We start from the raw sequence: 22,359 nt of genomic DNA on the forward strand, positions 1-22,359 counted from the left end.
GTTATCTTGGTTTAATATATACAAATCGATGCTTTGTACCCTCCATCATGGTAATGCTGTGCTCATGTTTTCATTGAATCAGTGTTTGAATTAAGAAATACATTCTGAGATACAACTCAGTCACTTTCGACTGGAAGTAAGCAAACATGAATACGTAAACCGTTTCCAGTTTCAGTACAGTCCAGACACCGCACAACTTCGTTGGATGGACTTAAAAAGCTTCTCCAGGCTAGTGATACAGACACGAATTTATATAATAGATGAAACACATCCAGTCGCAGAGAGAGCATTCACCAAGCTCGGATGAAATCTCCGAACAGACCGGGATTCGAACCGGACTTCCTCTGAATCTAAGGCCACTATCCTGACTACTCAGAAGAGAGATGTACACGCTAAAAATAAATCATCGGCTCAAATACGTAAAAATCGGATCTGTGTTCTAGTACGCTGGGGTTCCTTCCTCGTAAACCAAACTAAAATCCGTGCAACAGTTTAGTTTTATGCCACACAGTTAGTTTCACTCTACAACACTGCGATGTGGCATTCCACGCTATTCACTTCAGTGATGTTTCTGTTATGTTATCGCATGATCTTTCCATTAATTCTAATAGTTCTAGTTCTCTTAAAGAAGCTCATCAATACAGGACAATTTCTAGAATTGTTTAGTTATGGAAAGCATGTCTAATGAATGGAATGGAATTGCGGTTTATGCCGTGGTGAAACCATTCAGAGTAAGCTGAAGCTGAATCGTGTGTCCATAACCGGAAGACAGGGAAATCTCACTAAAAGTCAAGGATAGCAGTAACCCCTATTTTATTAGGAAAGCAGGTCTGGGTTTCGTTTCCATTGGTTGAAATAATATTTCCTCATAATACAGTACAGTATATAAAGTTTGATTGTTATTGCAGATGCACCCCGCTGCCGGCCCGGGTACGAGAGTAGGAAGACGGGCGCATTAAGACATCGGGCAGTGACAGCTCGCTGTGAGGTTGAGGCTGACCCAGCTGGAGAGGACGTGAAATTTCAGTGGACATTTGAGCGTGGCCGGGAAGTGATACGTGCTCCAAGCACGTGGATCAAGAGTAAGGGACTTTCAAGCGAGCTGACATATGAACCAAGGGCAGAGAGTGACTTCGGCACGCTAGCCTGTTACGCAGTAAACAGCGTGGGGAACCAGAAACATCCATGTCTAGTCCACATCGTACAAGCAAGTAAGTGGATGTAATTTCATGGTATCAAACATTTATCAAAAATAATATTACATTACACCCGGTCCTTGAACGTCAACTACCAGATCACTGTACCTTCCTTAATTTAAGTTTACTTAGGTTAGGATGGCCAAATCCCTCCCATTCTTAAAGACCTTTAATCCGAGGGGTTAATTTTGCTCCACGATTTGAGTGAGGAGTATGTCTACTGTAGAGGTTGTCCGGCCCCGCGGTGTAAGGGGCAACGCGTCCGCCTGTCACCCGGCGCCCCGGGTTCGATTCCCGGCCGGGTCATGGGTTTTTAATTGTAAATGATTTATATCCCTGGCCTGGGGACTGGGTGTTCGTGTCGTCCTTAACGTTCCTTTCCTCACATTCAACACTGTACACTTCCGCAATTCAACTTACACGCAGGTTCATATCATACAGAGAAAATAGTGGCAAAAGATCTATAGTGATCGACGCCACGAATAAATATCATTTACAAAAAGAAAGTCAACAGGGTTCAAAGTTCATTGCCGACAGAAACCATGTGGAGCTCATTTTAACCAGTTTCTCACACTAGCCAGGTCAAATACCGGAATATTATCTAATTTCAAATTTCGTGGTGCTTACGAAAAAATAATTCCAATCACACATATTGATGCAGATACACCCTCTATCCTGAATCGCCCATGCCAAGTTTTATATTTATATATAATCACCAGGGCTTACGGTCAGCTTCATTATCGGTATGATAATAATAACAATAATAATAATAATAATAATAATAATAATAATAATAATAATAATAATAACATACTTGCCCAAAACTACAAGAACGGGATGTACGTAAGAAAATCCAGACAAGAAATCTAATCTATGACAGAGAAGATAACGGACACAGTACGCAAACACAGGGCTTTCTTCTACGGTCGCCTACGACGGATGACCGACTCTCGATGGACATAACGAGTTTGCAACAGTTTTAACTCAAAACAAAAAATAACAATTACCTGGTAAGTTAACATAAAGAAACACTTCGGGGAAATGGGCCTGTGACCAGGAGATGCGCATAAACGAGGCCATTCCAGAACAAGCATCGTGACTTTTGTGGCCTTTTGGGTCTGTCTGAGATGGAGAAATGGACAACTGTTGCAAAGTGGTCGGATGAACGTCGTGCTCGACAGAGTGAGCTAATGAAAACCAACAGGATCAAAGGAAAATTGAAGAAATACCACAATGTGTAATGAAACATATCGTGGTACATAGTTGGCCGATTAGTGAATAATAATAATAATAATAATAATAATAATAATAATAATAATAATAATAATAATAATAATAATAATAATCGCATGGAACCAACTAGCGTATTTCAGATGTTCTTATAGATGATATTTAGACAGTCCACGTGCAAAATTTCAGTTCTAATTGCCCTGTAATCGAGCAGCGAAAGCACACCCTTCCTAGGTAGCTTCATGGGCCGAGCAATGAATTTCGTTACGTGGGGGAGCGAGCGCGTCACTAGACTTCTGTTACAATGATCACCCAGAATGTATTTTCCTCAATATTTTGCAGTAGCCCAAACAAATCCCCTGATATGAAATTTGATTTCAAAATCTGGAGGTTCTTGGGTCGAAATAATTGGTATTATGCAAATTACGGCTGATTTTGCAGACACACCCTCCCTACCTTCTCTAGCACACAGATACTAGGGTCGAAAACCCCAAATCCTTCAAGATCTCTTACCGGGAGAGTTGGCCGTGAGAATCCTAAGTCATTTTCGATTTCTTGCACAACTTGTAACGGCCTTGAAGCGTATATAACTTTCGGCTATATCATGATTGCTGATCAGTGGCCATTTGTCACGTCGAATTCTAGTTAACAGGTCTATACATCGAGGATGTCCACAGTCAATGTTGCTCTTTTCTTAACCATGTAAATACTCTCTGGAAGACTGCACAGCACTCTAAATGGTCTTCGTTCAATCACTGAAAAATTTATGAGCCGGGCGGGCGCGGTGCGGGACTCACACTGGTGACGCCTTGTTGAGAAATCCACACTCCAGTAAACACCTCAACCAACAACATAAAGCACGTGTGCCATAGCACACTTTCAATAACAAATAAACTCCCAAAACCAACCTATTCCCCGGCCAAAGATTCCCTAGTAGGACTGGTGGCCCACTCCCAAACTGGGAGAGTGAAATAACGATCATCATCAGCAGCAGCAGCAGCAGCAGAAAAAGTTATGCTGCGTGCTTATGCACATGATCTGACGTTACTCCTTACCGATGGTGATGAACTGTCAGATGTTTATGGTTTGCTTGTAGAATTCTCAGATGCGTCAGGGGCAAAGATAAAATTTGAAAAATCATCTAAGCTCCTACTAGCATCTAAGCGATGCACTATTCGTGCAGAATAGATCGGTATTACCTCGACACAAAAATGCAAAATCTTGGGTACCACTTCCTGCAAGAACATATGAGAGCAAGTAGAAATAATGTGGACTGCTCTATGCAATAGATTCGCTTCCAGGTTGCCGAAATTTTCTCATGAAGGCTAAATATCTCACACAAAGTGGTTTAGCAACATTTACGCCTTATAATCAACATGGTACAGCGCACCAATACTACCTGTTCCGCATCATATCTGTAACGCACGGAAGTGTCAGTTGGTTACCCTCTTTAGAAAGGCGTTCTGTACAGAGTGCGAAGGGAACTGTAAAATTTAAAGGAACATCTTCGCGGATTGGGACTGTATGGAGTTGAACTGAAATATGGTTCCCTCTTCATCAAACAGGTTATCAATGCATTGCATATGAGGAGAGTATCCTTCGAATGCGAATTTAGTAAACTGAGACAAGACATTCTTGCAACCTGTTTCTGCCTTGAAGTACCTATACATGCCCTTCCATTTTTCACTTAACTTTCTATGACTGCCAATTATGCTTGCCATCATGTTATCCTCAGCTGACTTCTTCGCTAGATTTAATTTCCTAGAATGTTCCTTAAATTTCTCCTTCCGCAGCGATTTCTAACGCTATTTCTTTCCAATCACCCTTCTCATTCTCTTTAATTCTCTGTTATAATAAACTGGATCTTTATCATACTTACCACCTTTAAAGGTACAAACCTGTTTTCACATTCATCAATAATTCCTTTATAGCTACCTCAGTGTCTGTTTACATTTTTATTTACCATTTTTCACCGATCATAGTTACTTTGTAAAAACTCCCTCATGCCTGCTTTATCAGCCATATGGTACTGCCCAATAGTCCGACTGTAAGACCTTCCTTTCTATCACATTAATATTTAACTACGACAAAACAGCTTCATGAGGACTAAAACCATTTATTACTTCGGTATCTCTATAGAGGTTGTCTGGTTTTACCAGCACCACGTCCATAATATTCTTCCATCTAGCTGGTTCCATCACTCTCTGAATCAGCTGTCGTTCCCATATTAACTTTTTTGCCATCTGTTGCTCATGCTTCCTGTGTTTCGCATTACTTTCCCAGTTGATATTTGGTAAGTTGAGATCTCCCGGTACAATCACATTCCTTTCCATATCGTTTCCCACATAGCTGATTTTCATATCAGCGCTGCCCTTTCCCGTTCTGTACACTCCAAAGATATCAAGTGTCCTATTATCTTTAGAAATGATCCTTAAACCTAGAATTTCATATTTGTCATCTGTAACTTTTCCATAACTTACAAATTCTTCTTTCACCAGAATGAATATTCCCCCTCCTACCATTCCTATCCTATCTCTATGGTACGCACTCCAGTTCCGTGAGTAAATTTCTGCATCCATTATATCATTTCTCAGCCCTGATTCCACTCATATTACAATATGTGGTAAGTATATATGCATTAAAATACTTAATTCTATTCCTTTCTTTACAATACTTCTACAGTTCAACACTAATTTTTTTATGTCATCCGTAATTGACTTCCAGATCCCTGTACCCTTATCACCGCTCTCCAGACCACCCCGTTTCCCAGAAAGTACCTCCCTATAACCCTTCTAAACAAATATCCTAATTTATACTTACCACTGCGGTTTATCTGAAGTCCATCTGAGCGCAGATCCCTATCTCCCACCCACCCATTAGGATCTAGGAATCTCACTCCCATTTTCCCACATACCCACGCGATAGTCTCATTTAAATCCCCAATCACCTTTCAGTCAGTATCCCTGCTATACACTATTCCACTGATAGCAGTCCCCACTTCCTTAAACTTTACCTGTGCTGCATTTACCAGATCCCACACATCCATAACTACGTTGGTACTTTTACCTGCCTGCGTTACATTGTTGCTACTAATGTGAAACACTACCACTTTTCCCTTTCCCTCATCCTTCTCTTTTTCATTCCTCAACATCTGCCTCAACCTAATTCCTGGATAACACTCTAGCCTGGTTCCCTTTCCTCCACACACTTCCCCGCATGTCTATGAATCGAATCCTCCAGTGACCAGAGCCTCAACCCTGCCCAACTAATTTCATCCCCTCCCCTCCTAGTCGTGCATACATACCAGGTGTATGCATAACTTTTTTCTGGTTTTATTAAGAGACGGCGCCAGCGAACAGAACGCTGCGTGTGAATTTGACATATACGTCAGCTTCTTTGTATGACATTAACCTATCAACACACATATGTTGAGACCGCCAAACACTAGCGTCTGTTTTGTATCGTTCAGTGATCATGTCGACGTTTGTGCCTGAAAAATATCATTTGCGGCACGCATTGCTTTTCTTATTTAATCGCAAGGAAAAGGCTGTGGAACGTCAATGTTTGCTGGTAGAATCATATGGTGAACATGCTCCATCGATTAGAACGTATGAGACATGGTTTCGACCTTTAAAACGTGGTGATTTGAATGTGAAAGGCAGTGCGCGCTCGTGATTATGACCCAACACAAATTCAACAGCCATTTGTACAAGCATTAAATGTGTCACAAGCAACAATCAGCAGACGTTTATGAGCAATGGAGAAGATCAGTTAACTCGGTAAATGGGTCCTACACGATTTGAATGAACGGCAAATGGAAAATAGCAAAGTCACTTGTGAAATGCTGCTTCAACGCCACGAAAGAAAATAATTTCTGTGCCGAATTGTGACGGGTGGATTTAGTTTGAAAACCCGAGAGGGATGAAATCGTGGTTGTCACCTGGCGAAGCCGGTCCTTCAACATCAAGATCAAATCACTTTGCCAAGGAAACCATGCTTGGTGTCTAGTGGGACCAGGGCGGTACTGTGTATTATGAACTCTTGAAGCCCGCCGAAATCGTTAATGTACAACGCTATCGCCAACAAATGATTAACAAAACACGCATTGATCGAAAGGTGACCGGAATGGGCCAGAAGACATGGCAAAGTGATTTTATTACACGTCAATGCGCCATCTCACACAGCGAAACCAGTGAAAGACACCTTGAAATCGCTTGGATAAGACATCCTTTAGCACCCGCCGTACTACTCCGAACTGGTGCCATATATCTATCACCTCTTCGCATAATTGGGGCATGCGTTCGCAGAGCAGCACTTCATCAATTTCGAGGAATTTGGAAAATGGCTCGACGAATGATTTGCCGCAGTACCACAAGCATTTTTTTGGCATAGTATTCATAACTTACCTGAAAGTTGAGCGAAGTGTGTAGAAGCCAATGACAAATACTTTGAATAAACAAGAATTGAATTCCCTTGAAAATTACGCGTTTTCTTCACCACAAAAACCGGCAAGAACTTACGCATACACCTGGTACATATATACATACTGTGACGTTTTCCTCATATGGCTTTGGAATAAACAAACTTTGATTCATGGAGAACATAATTTATAGCAATAATAATCTTTGAATGCGACGTAATGACAACATTTCAATATGACGATTGTATTAAAATGAAATAATTGATAGTATAATTTGTGAAAATGAAATAACACCTCATAATTCACATCATAACGTATTATAATATTACCGCATTGATAGTTAATAAACTGCTTATGGAAACTCAGAATTGGTGTTGAACGGAACTCGGCAAGATTATACTGTCAATTGTGGCTACTACTCGCTCTTGCTTTGGATGTGATTGAGACAACACGTGAACGCCGAGTATTGAAATACTTACATTCATAACCACCGTGTTCTATACGTATATCGTCGCCGTGTATAAGACAAAACGGGTCGCGAACTGTCGTATGGTCCGATTTCCAGAAATCTAATATTAAAGAAAGAGTTATTAACTGTGATTTTTTAAATACTGCATTGGAAAAACATTTCTCGACCGCGTGTGTTTTATATTAACTATTATCTAACTTGCATGTGTTTGGCTCATATAACAATGTGTGATATTATTTTTTAGTGCGCAATGAATGCGAAAGTATTCTTAATTTGTGAGTGTAACATCAAGATCGAGTAGACATATGAAGCGTAAGGACAACGCCCAGATGGATTATAATACATCACCAGACCCCGGTGGTGACCGGTTCATCAAAAGATAAGTTCTTGCTTCATTATTTACTAATACGTATTCCCTTTCAGGTGTTGAATTTCTATATATATATATTTGTGTAGTAATGAGCATAACATGAAAATATTTAGAAATATGAAACTTGTATCGTGTCATCGAGTGAAATCAATGTATCTAGGAATGTAAATCTTCATTCAGTATGATCTAAATCCACGCGATATTTCAATAACTTAAGTGTACCTCAGTTCATAGAATTGAATTTTCTGGAAGTCATTCGTCAATATATATTAATTTCAATGATGTTACATTAGCCAGACTAATTAGTATCTTCTAAATGATAGTCATTCAACGTAGAATTACTTGATTTTGTACCCTGTATTGCTGTGTAGAGCAGGAATTTCAATTCAGTGTAGTGCAGCAGAATTATGGCAGAATAGTACGGTAATTTTATTACAGGAGGAACGAAGACAGTGTTAGCTACGTATTTATTGTGTATCTACGTGTTATTTTGAAGCTACGTGTTTATTATGAGTCTACGTATTTATTGAGATAGAGAGGAATTTGGTTGGATATAGAATCTTCGCGTATGAAATTTAGTAGGTCGTTAACAGTAATGAATATATGAAGGCGATGGAATATAGCGATCTTCGATATGAATCAAGTAGGTATCAGAAGCCCTATGTGAAGTTCTGCTCTCGTTACTTCTTCTAGGTACATTCTACGGGAACCTTACCAGATCCTGTGATCAGCATCATAATTGTAGTATTGTGCATGTGCATGATGATTTATTACAGTCATTCGTGATGGAGTGATCCAGATTCACTGATCCAGTGTGGCTTTGCAAGAGAAGTGTATTTTTGGATTGTATTTTAGCCATTCTAGGAACGAGTCAATATCACGTTATTATTGTTTCTATTCGCATGTTGGTGTATAATTATTTACTACTTTGAGATGATACCATAGTTGCGTATCATATCTTCAGAATGAATCCTTTTAATTTCAGGATATCTACATTTACATTGAATTACGCGATTTGGTAAAGGTAAAATCTCTTTCATATTTTAATGAATATCTGGATGTTGCTGCCATTGATGTAATGTTAATTTATATTTGTTTTAATTGAAAACAATCTGAAGGCGGGTACTAACATTGACGTGAGGATTTTTTTAGAACCGAAGGCGAAGGAATCGATAATTCACCAAATCATACAAACCATATATTTTTGTTGCAAGTCGTATCTTCATGTACATTTAAGCCAAGATTATAAATTTTTTACTTCAAGTTATTTATTATAAGATTTTCAAACATTCATTTTGAATATTATTATACTTCATTGATCTAATAAACGGAAAGATTTATTTAAACACTTCACATGGACTAACCGCTAGGATAATTATTTGTAAATTGAATTAAACTTCACGGACCTGTTGTTATCATTGTTTAAAGTACGCCGTTGTTAAAGATCAATACCGCCATTATCGCCAACTTTTTCTCATCAACAATGTAATTTTGCGCCTCCACAACAATGCAAAATAATGTAAATAAACCCGCCATCCCATATTAATTTAATCTTATCATTTGTAGATAGGGAATCCTTTCGTAACCCTTCGTTTATATTAAATTACTTCCATTGCACGACACGCCTGTCTGCCTCAGGTATTATTCCTATTTTAGTGATGATTATCTGCCGTAGAACCTACCCATATGAGATTTGAATCTTGTGCTATTCCGGAGTTATGATATGATATTTGCATGGTTATGCGCTAACCCTATATGCATAATTAGAGTTATTTGATGACATCATATTTGACAATAATTCAGATTCAATTATATTTAAGATCTACATATTTGTTGTGAGGATAATCAGGTTTGCTATGACGCCGTCGTACTGTATGACTGATATTGGTAACGCATGATTACTATTAGTGTAACATTACTTGCCCCATTTCGACGCCCAGTTTCACCACATAAATTGTTACATTTACGACCCCAAATTTGGGGTACATTATGACCCTAAGTTGTCGTACTTGACGCCCTCGGAGGGCATTTTCACCACTCAATGTGCTTAATTGTCACAATACATACATACATACATACACACATACATACATACATACATACATACATACATACATACATACATACATACATACATACATACATACATACATACATACATACATACGTACATACATACAAATTAATTGAAAACCGTTGTGCCTTTCAGCGTTCTGTCTGCATATCTCAGTGAATTAACCCCCAGGTGGCCGAACCCATCATTCTTCTAAGTAACCTATTCTTCTCGATTCGTCTCACATCTACTATGAAAAACTTGCACATATTATGATGAATATAGTGGAAACTACACTTGAAAAGATGTATCGATGATATTGCTTTACTGGAGATTTTGCGTGTTCTGACCACTAAAATGCCCTGACCAATACCATTCCTAAGTTTCTAACAGCATTAGAGTAAGGGATGTCAATGTATAGAAGTTTCAGTAGTTGGAGTGGCTTGAAACGCACAGAGTTTATGAGCTAGGCATACCTAATAGATATGAGGTGAGTCTTGTTAGAATGGGTGCTTTAATATAATCATGTAAACAAATCTGTGCGTTATAATCTCTTAACTGAAACTTAAAGTCTAATATTTGTTATTATTGAAAACTATTTGCACCTACTATCCTCTCAACGAATTATTTAGGTAAAAATTTTGTGATTTAGTCATGACAGTTGATATTCGTTCAATACTATGCTTGTAATTACTAAGAAGAAAGAGTCCCCTTAAACCTTTTGTAAGAAATTGTTGTTAATTTTGGGTAATTATGTACGTATAGAGTGGATACATCATATAATGTAAATAGCTGAGTTAAACCACTGGGCGGTCATGTGTTTACTCTGCGGCGTGTTCTGTGAGCTTGTTGCCTGTACCCAGCGTACTGTTATAGCTGAAGTGCCTGTTGTCTGCACAATTGATTCACAAAGTGTTGCGGATTATTACTATTGTTTCATTAGAGCACTATTCATGACTCTGAATTGTCCAGCAGAACAATTGTTTTGAAAACCTTGTACAAGTCCACCAAAGCAAATCTGCTCATGCTTATATTGAGATGGAAACACTCCGACCCGTGTTGTTGATAATTAGTAGCGAATATATATACCGTCCATACAACATAATGGTAATGATTGTTTTGGTAAAAAATGGTAATGTAGCATTAAAGGGATAAATGTAATCTCATTTGGCGGCATGCATAGATCAATTGCCCCTGGTGCAACCGTATAACGTTCAGTGAGGTTCACGCTGCGCTAAAATGTCCACATATTTATAGCCAACTGCTAAATATCCAAGCAGAACAGACATTCTGAACGAAGTTACTCATTTATTTAGGAACATCCCAGCAACCTAATGCCATGAGAAGTGAAATTAAGTACATCCATGTAAAAAGAATCGAACCACAACCATCGGCATACGCAGGATGTTAAGCTCAAAATAACAGCTACCTCGACAGATACCTACATATATTGGAGAGATTTTTGGTCAGCATGACGACCACGTGAGCTGTACTGTGTGAAATATGTTTAGCTGGTTCACTGTCTTATATTATTCTATATTATATATTCCCACGCATGTGTATTTGGCCGTGTTTTACGGCCAGATGCCATTTATGACGCCAACCATGTGTGGAGGGATGTAATCATTATTGCATATTTCTGTGTTTGGTGGTAGTATGGTGAGTTGTCTGAATATGAAGAGGAAAATGTTAAGACAAACACAAACACCCAGTCCTCGAACCATAAGAATTAATCAGACGCTAATAACATCCCTGAGCCCGCCGGGAAATGAACCCGGGGTCCTCTGAACTGAAGACCTCAACGCGGTCCATTCATCCAGTCAGTCGGACAGCTAGTTCAAGCTAGTTCACTGTCTCACGAATCAGATAGAACCTCAGTTGGACGCACGAGGCCAACTGAATCGACTTCCAGCCCTCGGTCCAAGATAAACAGTGCTGGACGAGGTGTGAATAGAATTAGGGTCGTCCGAAGGAGGCAGATACGATATCCCCACACCAAGGTGCTGGGTTATACTCAATGAAGTTGATATGAAATGATATGTGCTGTTCATTAATTAGTGAAAAATATGGTGCTAAAACTAGTGATGTAGTGCCGTTATATGCGGGAAGAGAGAGGTTTAATAAACACCATGGGCAGAGCGTTAAGGAATATACGTAGGAACACAGTTCCTTAAAGTGGTGACGTACCCTTTGAATCACTGACTGCCTTGGTAGGAACTGACATACACAAGCCATTCCATTTAATTTTTAATATTTTCGATACAGGAGAAGTGTCATCCGATTTGAAAGGAATAATGTTATCCCTATATCCAAGAATATGATGCTGACGATTGTGAAAACTAGCGCATTATTAACTAAATGTCTCATACTTCAAACATTGTGTCGCATATTTTTTATTACAGAAGAGTTGACAGACACATTGAAACTGAGTTAGAAGAAGATCAGTAAGGTAAAAATGTAACAACGCACGAAGCAATATTAACCCTGGGCCTGTTCTAGGGGGATGGAATTAAGATTGAAAACGCCAAGTACATATCATCTGATGGTCCAGCCCTCGCAACACGAACTCTGGACTCCGGGTATAATTAAGGCAGTCCAATCGGTGTGTGCTATACAGTCTTTATACGGAATGGACCCTTAATTGAATCGATGTGACCTGCGACTATGTCATGGGCCGACCTCTAAAGTTCTAAGTTACTTTAAAGTCATTGTGGGTGATGGCCGCAAGGAAAATGATGCTACAGTGGCATATGGCCCTAATACAAGTCCCTGAGGTTGATGAACCCATGACCATCCAAGTTTCTAAGCTGAAGGCTAAACACAATTAAGTTTCATCGGTTGATGACCAGATTTTCCATTTTACTAACCACAGCACATTTTCTGCTCAATCAATCAAAGTCAAATAATGCAACAACAACAACAACGCTCACAATACGTTGTGGCAGTAAAATCCTTTACCTTCGGATATGTTCCCTTAATCGTTACGTTAACATGTAAATATTCCCAGAAAAATAAACTGAGATTTCCAGAATGCATCTCCAAGTTATTCGCTTGCTTTAAAGTTATTTCACAAATATGGTTCCACTGAATTTAATAATTAAACAACTTAAAATGATTTAATGAAATCTTAACGAACAACAAATTCTATCTCCACGGACGAATGGTTTCTTTCATAAGTCCCTACTCAACGTTTGACGCAGTTATATTCATTTCATCTTTAATGTTTATCATCTATCGTTATTTTGCAGCAGGAAAAAAAATTACATCATTTATTTCCAGTATTATATCTTGTTTCATGACATCACACTTTAAATCTAATCTAACCCTAGCCATTATTAATTCTTGGATAACCCTAATAATTACGTACAAACCAAAAGTAACTCGCCGTATAATGTAAGCCGAATACTATGTCATATCTTGTCATGATATTTCATAAAGTTTGTGCACCCTCACAAACAAACAATCATCACTACCACCACCACTCTATATTTTGGACAACCCTGAAATTGGCTACCCTCGCTCATTATACTCTAACTTTAGGGTTTCAGATACGCATTACAATCTCAAACAAATTCACAGTATCTAATAACCTACACGTTATTCCCGGATGAAAATTTCAACTAGATCCCGTAGTTAATGATCTCTGCTGCCAAGATTGCAATCTCGTTTCAGTGCCTAACACTCTACACCTTTCCGTTGTATAAAACTGTCCCCTATCGATCAGCTGGCGGTATCGAAACACACGACCCTCCTCAGTCTGTCAGTTTCAACATGAAACACAAGTCTTCGTCATACATAGCTGGCTTCAAAGAATGAACCTTTTGACTTCGCAAAATAGAACAAATTACGATATTCTGACCAAACAAATATGCACATAGATTTACTTTAAATGTCCCACAATAATTGTACACGTCGCAAATTAATACTGGCGTGGATACTCGTACACTACTTTCCTTTCCAAACATTATAAAATCTTCCTCGGGCTCCCACAAAGTCCCGGCATCATCTACAGGCTTCCAACCACCTGATTCGCAAATCCTATCTCAACTCACACGAACAATCTAACCTCTGTTCTCAAACTTGACGACTCTCTCTGACAAAAGGACTGGAATAAAAATCCTTACTAGAATCCACGACGCCTAATAACGCACAATACTTTATTAATGAACAACTTCGCATAAAATGATCTCGTATTTTTAAAACTGGATTTTCACGAAAATCACTGAAATTTTTTACTGTTATTATTGTCACTCAGACACGGTTTAAACGGACATAGAATACGTTACACTTCGTGACAAATTCACCGATCTGCATTACCCAACTGTACGTACAGCGCTTCCATCCGACTGAAAATTGGTAAGCACGGATCCCTTTTGCACCAATTCCATCAAAATTCCAACTGAAAATTTTACGTCGAATAAACACCTAATTTGACATCACAAAATATAGGCAATAAACCCAAGGAGGTGACGATCAACTTTGGACGTGATATCACTTCGAAACCCTCATTAATAAATTTTACAACATTTCACGGCATTCGCAATACTTTAAAAAATTATCCAAGCAGAAAATAAAACAGATGACCCTTTCGTCATATTCTGACATTCACAAAGAGACATATGGGTGACCAACTGCGTCATAAATAACCACTTCAAATACATATAAGTTTGACATCATGAAACAAGATATAGTGGGCGGTAAGATGGCATGTCACCTACCTTAGGTTACGTCAGCTTTCATCCTTGGGGTTCATCGGCGACCCTCTGTAATTTATTTAGCCATTTTTACATTTTTGGCTTTACATAGCATTTGTATTATTTCTGTTTCCTGGAAATAAAGCATAAAAAGAGAAATGCCCTTCACTTGTCGTTTTTGTTGATCGCACACGACTGATAGTATTTATTACGCGCACACGAATTACATTCCTTACCACACACAAATTTATAAATACTTCTTCGATATCTTGACCGTTCTTTTTACACAATTACTTCTGTTCAAAGTCATGACCCCAGCCACATCGGCTAAAATCTGTTGGTTGGACTTAGTCTACTTGTCGATCGATTTGCAGAACAGTTCAACCCTCTGTCTCCAGCCTCAATGATCCAAATGCAGGGATTTCAACATGGCGTCCCTCCTATATTTATAGACATTACCCCCTCTCTCCAGGCATTTTCCCTTTGCCGCCAAGAAAATTTACGTAACTACTTCGACTTAAATGAACTGTATTTAAAAGGGTTTTTGATGTAACCACATACTTGTTACATTGCTAGCGGTAGTGTTTCTGGACATTTAAATTTATTCTTCTTAAATTAACTGGTTAAATGGCCTCATTTGGTAGGCACTATTTTCTTGTCGACTTAGCGTGGGTAAGCTAGACACGCGCGTCCATCCGAAATAATCCCCAGAAATGGCTTAGCACTCTCAAATCCGTCTTACGGAAGACCAGTTTTCTTATAGATAAATGCAGGACCCTCATTATATTCCATTCACCACTAATTATTTCATTTAATTATATTTATTCAACATAAACTTTCTTCTGTATCCTTCCACTGCCGACACGTGCGGATGACGTCACATCTCAGAATGTGGGACGGAAAGTAGCTACCTCCTTGCCACGTGTCACTCCCGTGATATATATAAAATTTCGAGCTTCCTATTACAATTAACATGGGGCCTCCTGTAATAATTTTCATACTTAAAATTCTTAGGGCACAAAGGTCATGGCTTCAGTACGCTTTTATAGGTCCAATTGTTTCTGAGGAATGTGCACATACGAGGATCCTGTGCACTACCATGCACCGATGACTTTTTTTAATCGACTGTACGTCTTGAAAAGTCTTTGGAAAACATGAATTCCACCAAACTATTTGAGATTCTGAAATTGATCGAGATTAAATACCGGAAAAAATGAAGGGTTTTCTGATATCTGTAAAGAAACCAGTCTGCAGTGATAAGAATCGTAGTGTATGGGAAAAGCAGCTGTTTAGAATGGTGTGAGACAGGGTAGCAGTTAGGTCCCCCTTGCTTCCTGTGTTTACGAATAACAAAGAGTGTAGGAAATTGACAAGTAATTTGAAAAAAGGGAATCTAATCATAAGAAGAAGAAATCAAAAGGCTGATATATGCTGCTGATATAGTTATATTATCTGAGTCTGCAAAATATGTGAAGAAATTGCTGAAATGCATCCACAAAGAGAGAAGAAAACGAATAATTCAAAAAATAATGGGATGCACTTGATGCACATTTGATATTTGGAAATGAAGTCCTAAAGGAAACAGAGGTATGTTGTTACTTGGGTAGCAGAATAGCTATGCATGGCAACAGTAAGCAGGACATAAAATGAAGACTAGCCCAAGCAAGAAAGGCCTTCCCTAAAATAAATTTGCTCATCCAACACAGATATGATTGTTATAAATATGTTTTTTTTTAACTTTTGTCTGGGGCGTGTCATTTCTCAGAAATGAAACATTGACCAATCTTACTGTTTATTTACTTTTATTTATTTATTTATTTATTTATGTATTTATTTATTTATTTATTTATTAACTTGTCTTCATGGCATAGTCAAGGCTATAGAGCCTTTTCTTACTCTAAACCAAGGTTAATACGTACATGAAACTAATACAGGTACAATTTAAAATTATACAGAAATTATTTTCAAACTATCCTCTTATATAAAAAATATAATAGGAATTTAATAATAATCTAAGTTTATATAAATTAAGAGTTTTATCTGTACATTGCTCAGAATTTAAAAAGAACGGTGTTTCTTTTTCGGTCGTGTCCACAGTAACAAAGAAATGGACTTTGTACTTTTCCGTAATTCCTGTCTATCTGTCTGTATGTATGTACGTACTCGCATCACGAGCAAAAGGCTGAAGATTATTTAATGAAACTCGGTTTGTACAGTTGGGGAATGAGCCAATACAATGTAGGCTATGAATCATTTTATTCACGCTGAGCGAAATGGTAGTTTAGAGGTAGGCCTACCATTTAATTCTCAAATATTTAGGTTATTAGTGGTCCTGCCAATAAATACTACATACGTATATATAGAATTAAATTTACGATCATTTATGTATTAAACTTTTTTACCGTACCGGCCATGATAACAGAGAAATTCATGAATTTTTATTACTAAGTCCATATCAGGGCAGGGCCACGAGATAATGGGTAAACAGAATTTAACGAAAGGAATAAAACACTACAGTCTAAGTTATACAAAATTTTATTCATCCTGGATAAAATGGTAGAGTAGGGGAAGGCGCCTAAAATGTAATTCTTAAATACCTATGTTAATACAGTTAATACAGTTTCCGATCATTTATATTTTATACGGTTTTATCGTACTGACTGTGATAAGAGTGGTATTTGTGAGTCGGAAGAAGACTAAATATGAAGGCCTCCAATATCGAATGCTCATAAAATTGATCAACAAGAACATTACCTTGACCGTTGTTTGTTGTGATGTTCTTTGTCTCTTATGCTGCCACTCATCTCCGACAGATGGAATTACTGCTGCGTACCGAATATAACAGCTAGCCTGAATATTGGTTGGAAACAGCAGGGGAGTTGGATAACTTTCTTCTTTAGCATACCATTCCTGTGATTCGTAGTTTTTCTCATATTGCTGGTACGTAACACGCTGGTTCTTCATAGTATTCCAGCTATTTGATCACTACTCTGGCGCACTGACTGGGTTAAAAACAGTGCGCACTATTAACGGAATAATGCAGAGGCTCACTTATGACCTGATCTAGAATTTCAATTTCGGCTTATTACTAATTATAGCTCCGCAGTTCACTAAATAATTAAAAATTCAAGCATAAAATGAGGAGTTTCTTAAGAATGCTTCTTCCTCTTCACTTGTATTAAATTAGCATTCATTCTATTCCAAATAAGCAGCACTGAGGGAGTTTCCCTTCTGGCTTGGAGGAAAAATTTGCCTCCAAGTCAGATAGAATTTCCTCCGCCAGCGTAGCGAATTGAGATTTTCCTACTCATCGGGTACTCCAAGGACACAGAGAGTAAAAGGGCATAGATTTTGTCTTGGGACTCTCGTTGCCCCCATCCCCTCTCCTCCAAAAAAATGAAAGAGTGTTCACGGCTCATGGCTGTCTGCGGCCTGGTCATTCCAGTTCTGGAATTTTGAACTGTTATATCGGCAGCGTAATACTGTTCGTTAAAAGTGAGAAAATGTGTTATCTTTCATTTGATCGAGTATTTCATATGATAGCATTGCTTTTAATTGCGACATTATTACTGGCGTCATTGTAATGACCTATGTTGATTTCAGTTGTGAAAACCACATAGGCAGTATTTCTGAGGATGTAAAAAGGTAGGTGGAGAGTGAGTGTCTACCATTATAATGCAAATTTCTCAACTTGATTGTTACTGATGGCAGGCATGAGGACCTACCATTACAATGAAAATTTCCTAACCCAGTCTTCACATAAAATGAGACGTTTGGTGACTTCCCCGCTGCGTTTATATGGTAACGTTAAGAGCTATGCAATTTGTTACAATCTTGCTCACAACGTGTACACTACCTAACCTAGAATTCTGTATACAATGTAGAATTCAGTATCGAAGCACGGGTAAATCAGCTAGTTATAATGATAATAATAATATTAATATTAATAATAATAATAATAATAATAATAATAATAATAATAATAATAATAATAATAAAAACAGTGCAGAATGAAAGGTGTGTTACAAAAGAATGCTGAAGGTGAGGTGGATGAATCCAATCAAAAATGAAGGGATACTTAATTGAGCTGATGAGAAGAGAATAATTTGCAAAATTCGACCAGAGGAAGGAACAGATTGACCAGGGGAAGGAATAGATGGATAGGAAACACCTTGAGACACCCCCGCAGGGCGTTTTGAAATAATTTGCAAGGGAAAAGTTATGGTGAAAACTGTAGTGGTACATCAAGGTACGAATACGACAAACAGATTAAAATAAGCGTGGAATGGAGAAGTTTTAAAGAAATGAAAATAGTAGCAAAGAAGAGGGTGACATGGACGAGTTCAACAATCCATTGTATGGGCTAATGACCCAAACAAAAGCACACAGCGAGATTACCTACCAATGGTGCGTTGATCTTAGTATCAGTATTAATACTAGTAGCAAGGTTTTAATGTATGTTGTTGGTCACAATATGGGGCAGTTCGAGGTCTCAAACATGTATCATTATGAAATTATATTATTGTGGATCCATATTACGAAATGAGAAATATAATTTCAATGGGTTTGGAAATTGCCGTACATACATATTTGTAACCTGTGGTCGTACTTTATTTATTCACCTGTTTACAACGACTTGATTTGCCGGCAGATCCTCCTTAGGTGAAGTGCAGGTATTAGTTAACGGTAATTAAAAACAAGAAGGTTTTTTTTTACAATTTTCCTTTCGTCGCATCGATACAAGTAGGTCTTACGTCGGCGATGGGATAGGAAGTGGCGACCGTGGCCGTAATTAGGGAACAATCCCAGCATTTGCATTTTTTGAAATTGGGGTACCACGGAAAACAATTTTTAGGGCTGTCGATGATGGGGTTCGAACCCGGATTCTCCCGAATGCAAGCTGATAGCTACGTGACACAAATCGCGCAGCCACTATCTTGGTGGAAATAATTTATATTGTCATTGCAGCACAAAAAAAAATCGTTCGAAATAGTGGCCATGCTACCCTACCCTGTGTTGAGATTTTCGTCCGTATGCTACTACAGCAGGCTACATATATCCTAGTTAGTTTAAAATCTTAATTTCTTGGACTCCATCTTCCATTATCGCTGTCCTTTGCAAAATCTGAACAAGTCTCGATTAGCTCAAGATGTGTACTATCAAACTATCTTTTCATGTGGCTAATCAATATCAAATAATTCTCCTGTCACTAACTTGATTTATTATCTCTTCATTTTTGCTTCAGTATGTCGATTTCACTTCAGCATTATTCTGCAACGCTACATTTCTTTCTTTCTTTCTTTCTTTCTTTCTTTCTTTCTTTCTTTCTTTCATTGTTTCTTTTTACCTGTATTCTTGCGCTTGCTATCGTCCCGTTCTCATTTTCTCACAATGTTTCTATTCACAAAATCAGCTTACGACAAATTTTCTGAATGTACGTGTCCATCTAGGATATGGGCAATTTTTCTCTTCTGAGGAAAGGTTTCATTTCTTAGGCCCATATAACTCTCATGTCCTCCTTGTTTTTGATGCATTTTGTATTTAACTACTCACGTATCAGCATTTAAGCCTGTTTATTCGACTACCTAAGTTATTACACTCCTTTATTGTCTTCATTCGGTTACATTACGTTACCTTCACTTCTATCTGTTTTGACCGTGTACTCCTTTTCCAAGGTAGACTGTATCATTCTGCAATTTCCCCTTATGTTCTACAAATTAATTTGTCTTACGGTAATATAATCATACCTTGAGATGTTTATTTCTTCCTTTCACTCTCCGGTTCCTGTTCCCAAAATGTGTCTTTGAATATTTTAACCTTCGGTTCCGTAATTATACACATTAGCAACGACGGGTGGGAACAAGCTGCAAATATAGATCAGTCCTTTCTAGACACTTTTCTTTCATATTTCCCTGTTCGTTTCACTGAAGTTTAATACTTATGCTCATATTTTTCTTTACATCAATCCACGCACCTTCTTAATTTCAGATAGCTTGCACCAGTCAATGTTTCAAACTTTGCATGTAGGTGTCATAAACATGGGCTTGCAGTACCCTATTCGGTCTCCAGTACACAAAATCATCTGCATTTCTTTCATAAATGTCTTTGAACTAAATTTAGGCATGGAGGTAAGAATCTTCTCCTTAAAATGAAATGGAGCTTCCAGTTTATCGTTCATTTCGAATAAAAGTGTAATAGGGTTGGCGTGGCTGTTTCAAGGCAGTCAGGGACGTGTATCGTCATTTTCAGATGCGTTATTCAAGCTTACATCCCTACTTGAATTTCTGTTTATGCCAGTTATCCAATTAAATGTAAGTTTAGTTTATGTCCATCCGTTACCAGATCATCTAACATATCAAAATGATTCAGACTTCAATCAATTCATGCTCCTGCCCACAGAACATCATTATTCATCTCCCTCATGATCGCCTCCTCTAGGGTCAGGAATTCAAATATTTTCGAAATGTTTGGTGATACTCCTGGAGTTTGGAGGCAAAGAAACTCTGAAGTGGCGTTGCGAATGACTTCAAGATAATTAAGCCACCTCTCCTGAAGCAAAGATCACATGGACCCGAGTAGACTACAGTCACAAGTACAATACCTTTTCTGTATGCTAAATCAATTTTATATACACTTCCGTCTATGTCTTGGACTTTCGCCTGCGTTAATCTTACTTTATTGCTTGAGTATTGTCTTTAGCAGTATAATGAGCTTCCCATTAGTTGTAACAGGGTAATTCCGATGCCAGTTGCTCACCGTGGCCCTCAGTGTAAACTACACCACCGTTCACGACCAAATGGATGTGGACAGCGAGTCCTAAATTGCAAGCGAAAGGCGAGCTTGTGTTTACGTGATGGTATAATTATGATAGCCGCAAAATCTACTATAGTACAGATATGATAATATTAGCTTCGAGAATCGTATATGCTGGCTAGGATTCAAAATCCAGCCCCATTTGTTGGAAGTGAGTAATAATTCCACCAGACTACTATAGCATCAATCAAAGTTTTCCAAACGCTGAGTCACCTTTGTTCGAAACAGTTGTGATGGACTCACTGCTTGTAGTCTTTCTCAGGATGTATTCGCTACTTTAACATCTTGGCATTTCACGAACTGAACCCAATGTTCGACTCGTGCGACGTTGCGTATCCCGAAATTGTCGCTTAGGAGAATTTGTCGATGTTGTCTATTGACATCAGCTCATCACTGAGCCCGAGAAACCCACAGTTCCCACATATCTACTCATAGATTTCAGAATGCTATATCGAGCTAGATGGATTTGGCATACTTCCTTCATATTCTACAATTATTCATCGTAGATAAAACCTCAAGATCCAATGAAGAAGGATGGTATATGACATACTTTATTTTCTTATCTATAGCACTAACGGATAAAACCTCAAGATCCAACGAAGAAAGATGGTATATGACATACTTTATTTTCTTATCTATAGCACTAACGGAAAACACCTATGAAGGATGATGGAGAAGAGGCAGACATGGGAGACGACAGGACGTATACCAGGAGGGGACGTGAAGTAGGAGAGATCAAAATATTCTTTGCAAGTATAAATTTTCAGGCAAGATAGGCATGGAGTATTATGTATGTATTGAACCCTTGAATGCCGATCGTCAAATGATATCCTCGGCAGCATGTAATTGTAGATTCTTATGGTCCCAGGGGGTTACAAGCTCTTCCGCCACACGTTGACATAGATCGACCAGTTATGAAAGAAAATCTACCTAGGTATATATTAGATGAAATAAAATGCAAGACGTTGGCTAATAAAAATTAATTAAGTTGGGAATGAAACTAGTGAACATTATGAAGGACGTGAAGCATCGACGAAAGTAAGAACATTAAATGATGACATAAAAGAAATATGGAATATGATATATATCTAGGACTTCCTAATAATAAATCTTA

General features: G+C 38.2%; 1 protein-coding gene across 1 annotated transcript in view; it reads left to right on the forward strand.

The window, feature by feature from the left end:
- Positions 1-22,359, forward strand: part of side (sidestep) — a 1,669,326-nt gene that overhangs the window by 1,528,913 nt on the left and 118,054 nt on the right. Inside the window, exon 10 of the mRNA XM_067140964.2 lies at positions 909-1,211. Within this exon, the coding sequence (XP_066997065.2) occupies positions 909-1,211 (303 nt within the window). The remainder of the gene's footprint in view (positions 1-908; positions 1,212-22,359) is intronic.

This window comes from Anabrus simplex, chromosome 2, assembly GCF_040414725.1.
Source record: "Anabrus simplex isolate iqAnaSimp1 chromosome 2, ASM4041472v1, whole genome shotgun sequence".
NCBI lineage: Eukaryota > Metazoa > Arthropoda > Insecta > Orthoptera > Tettigoniidae > Anabrus > Anabrus simplex.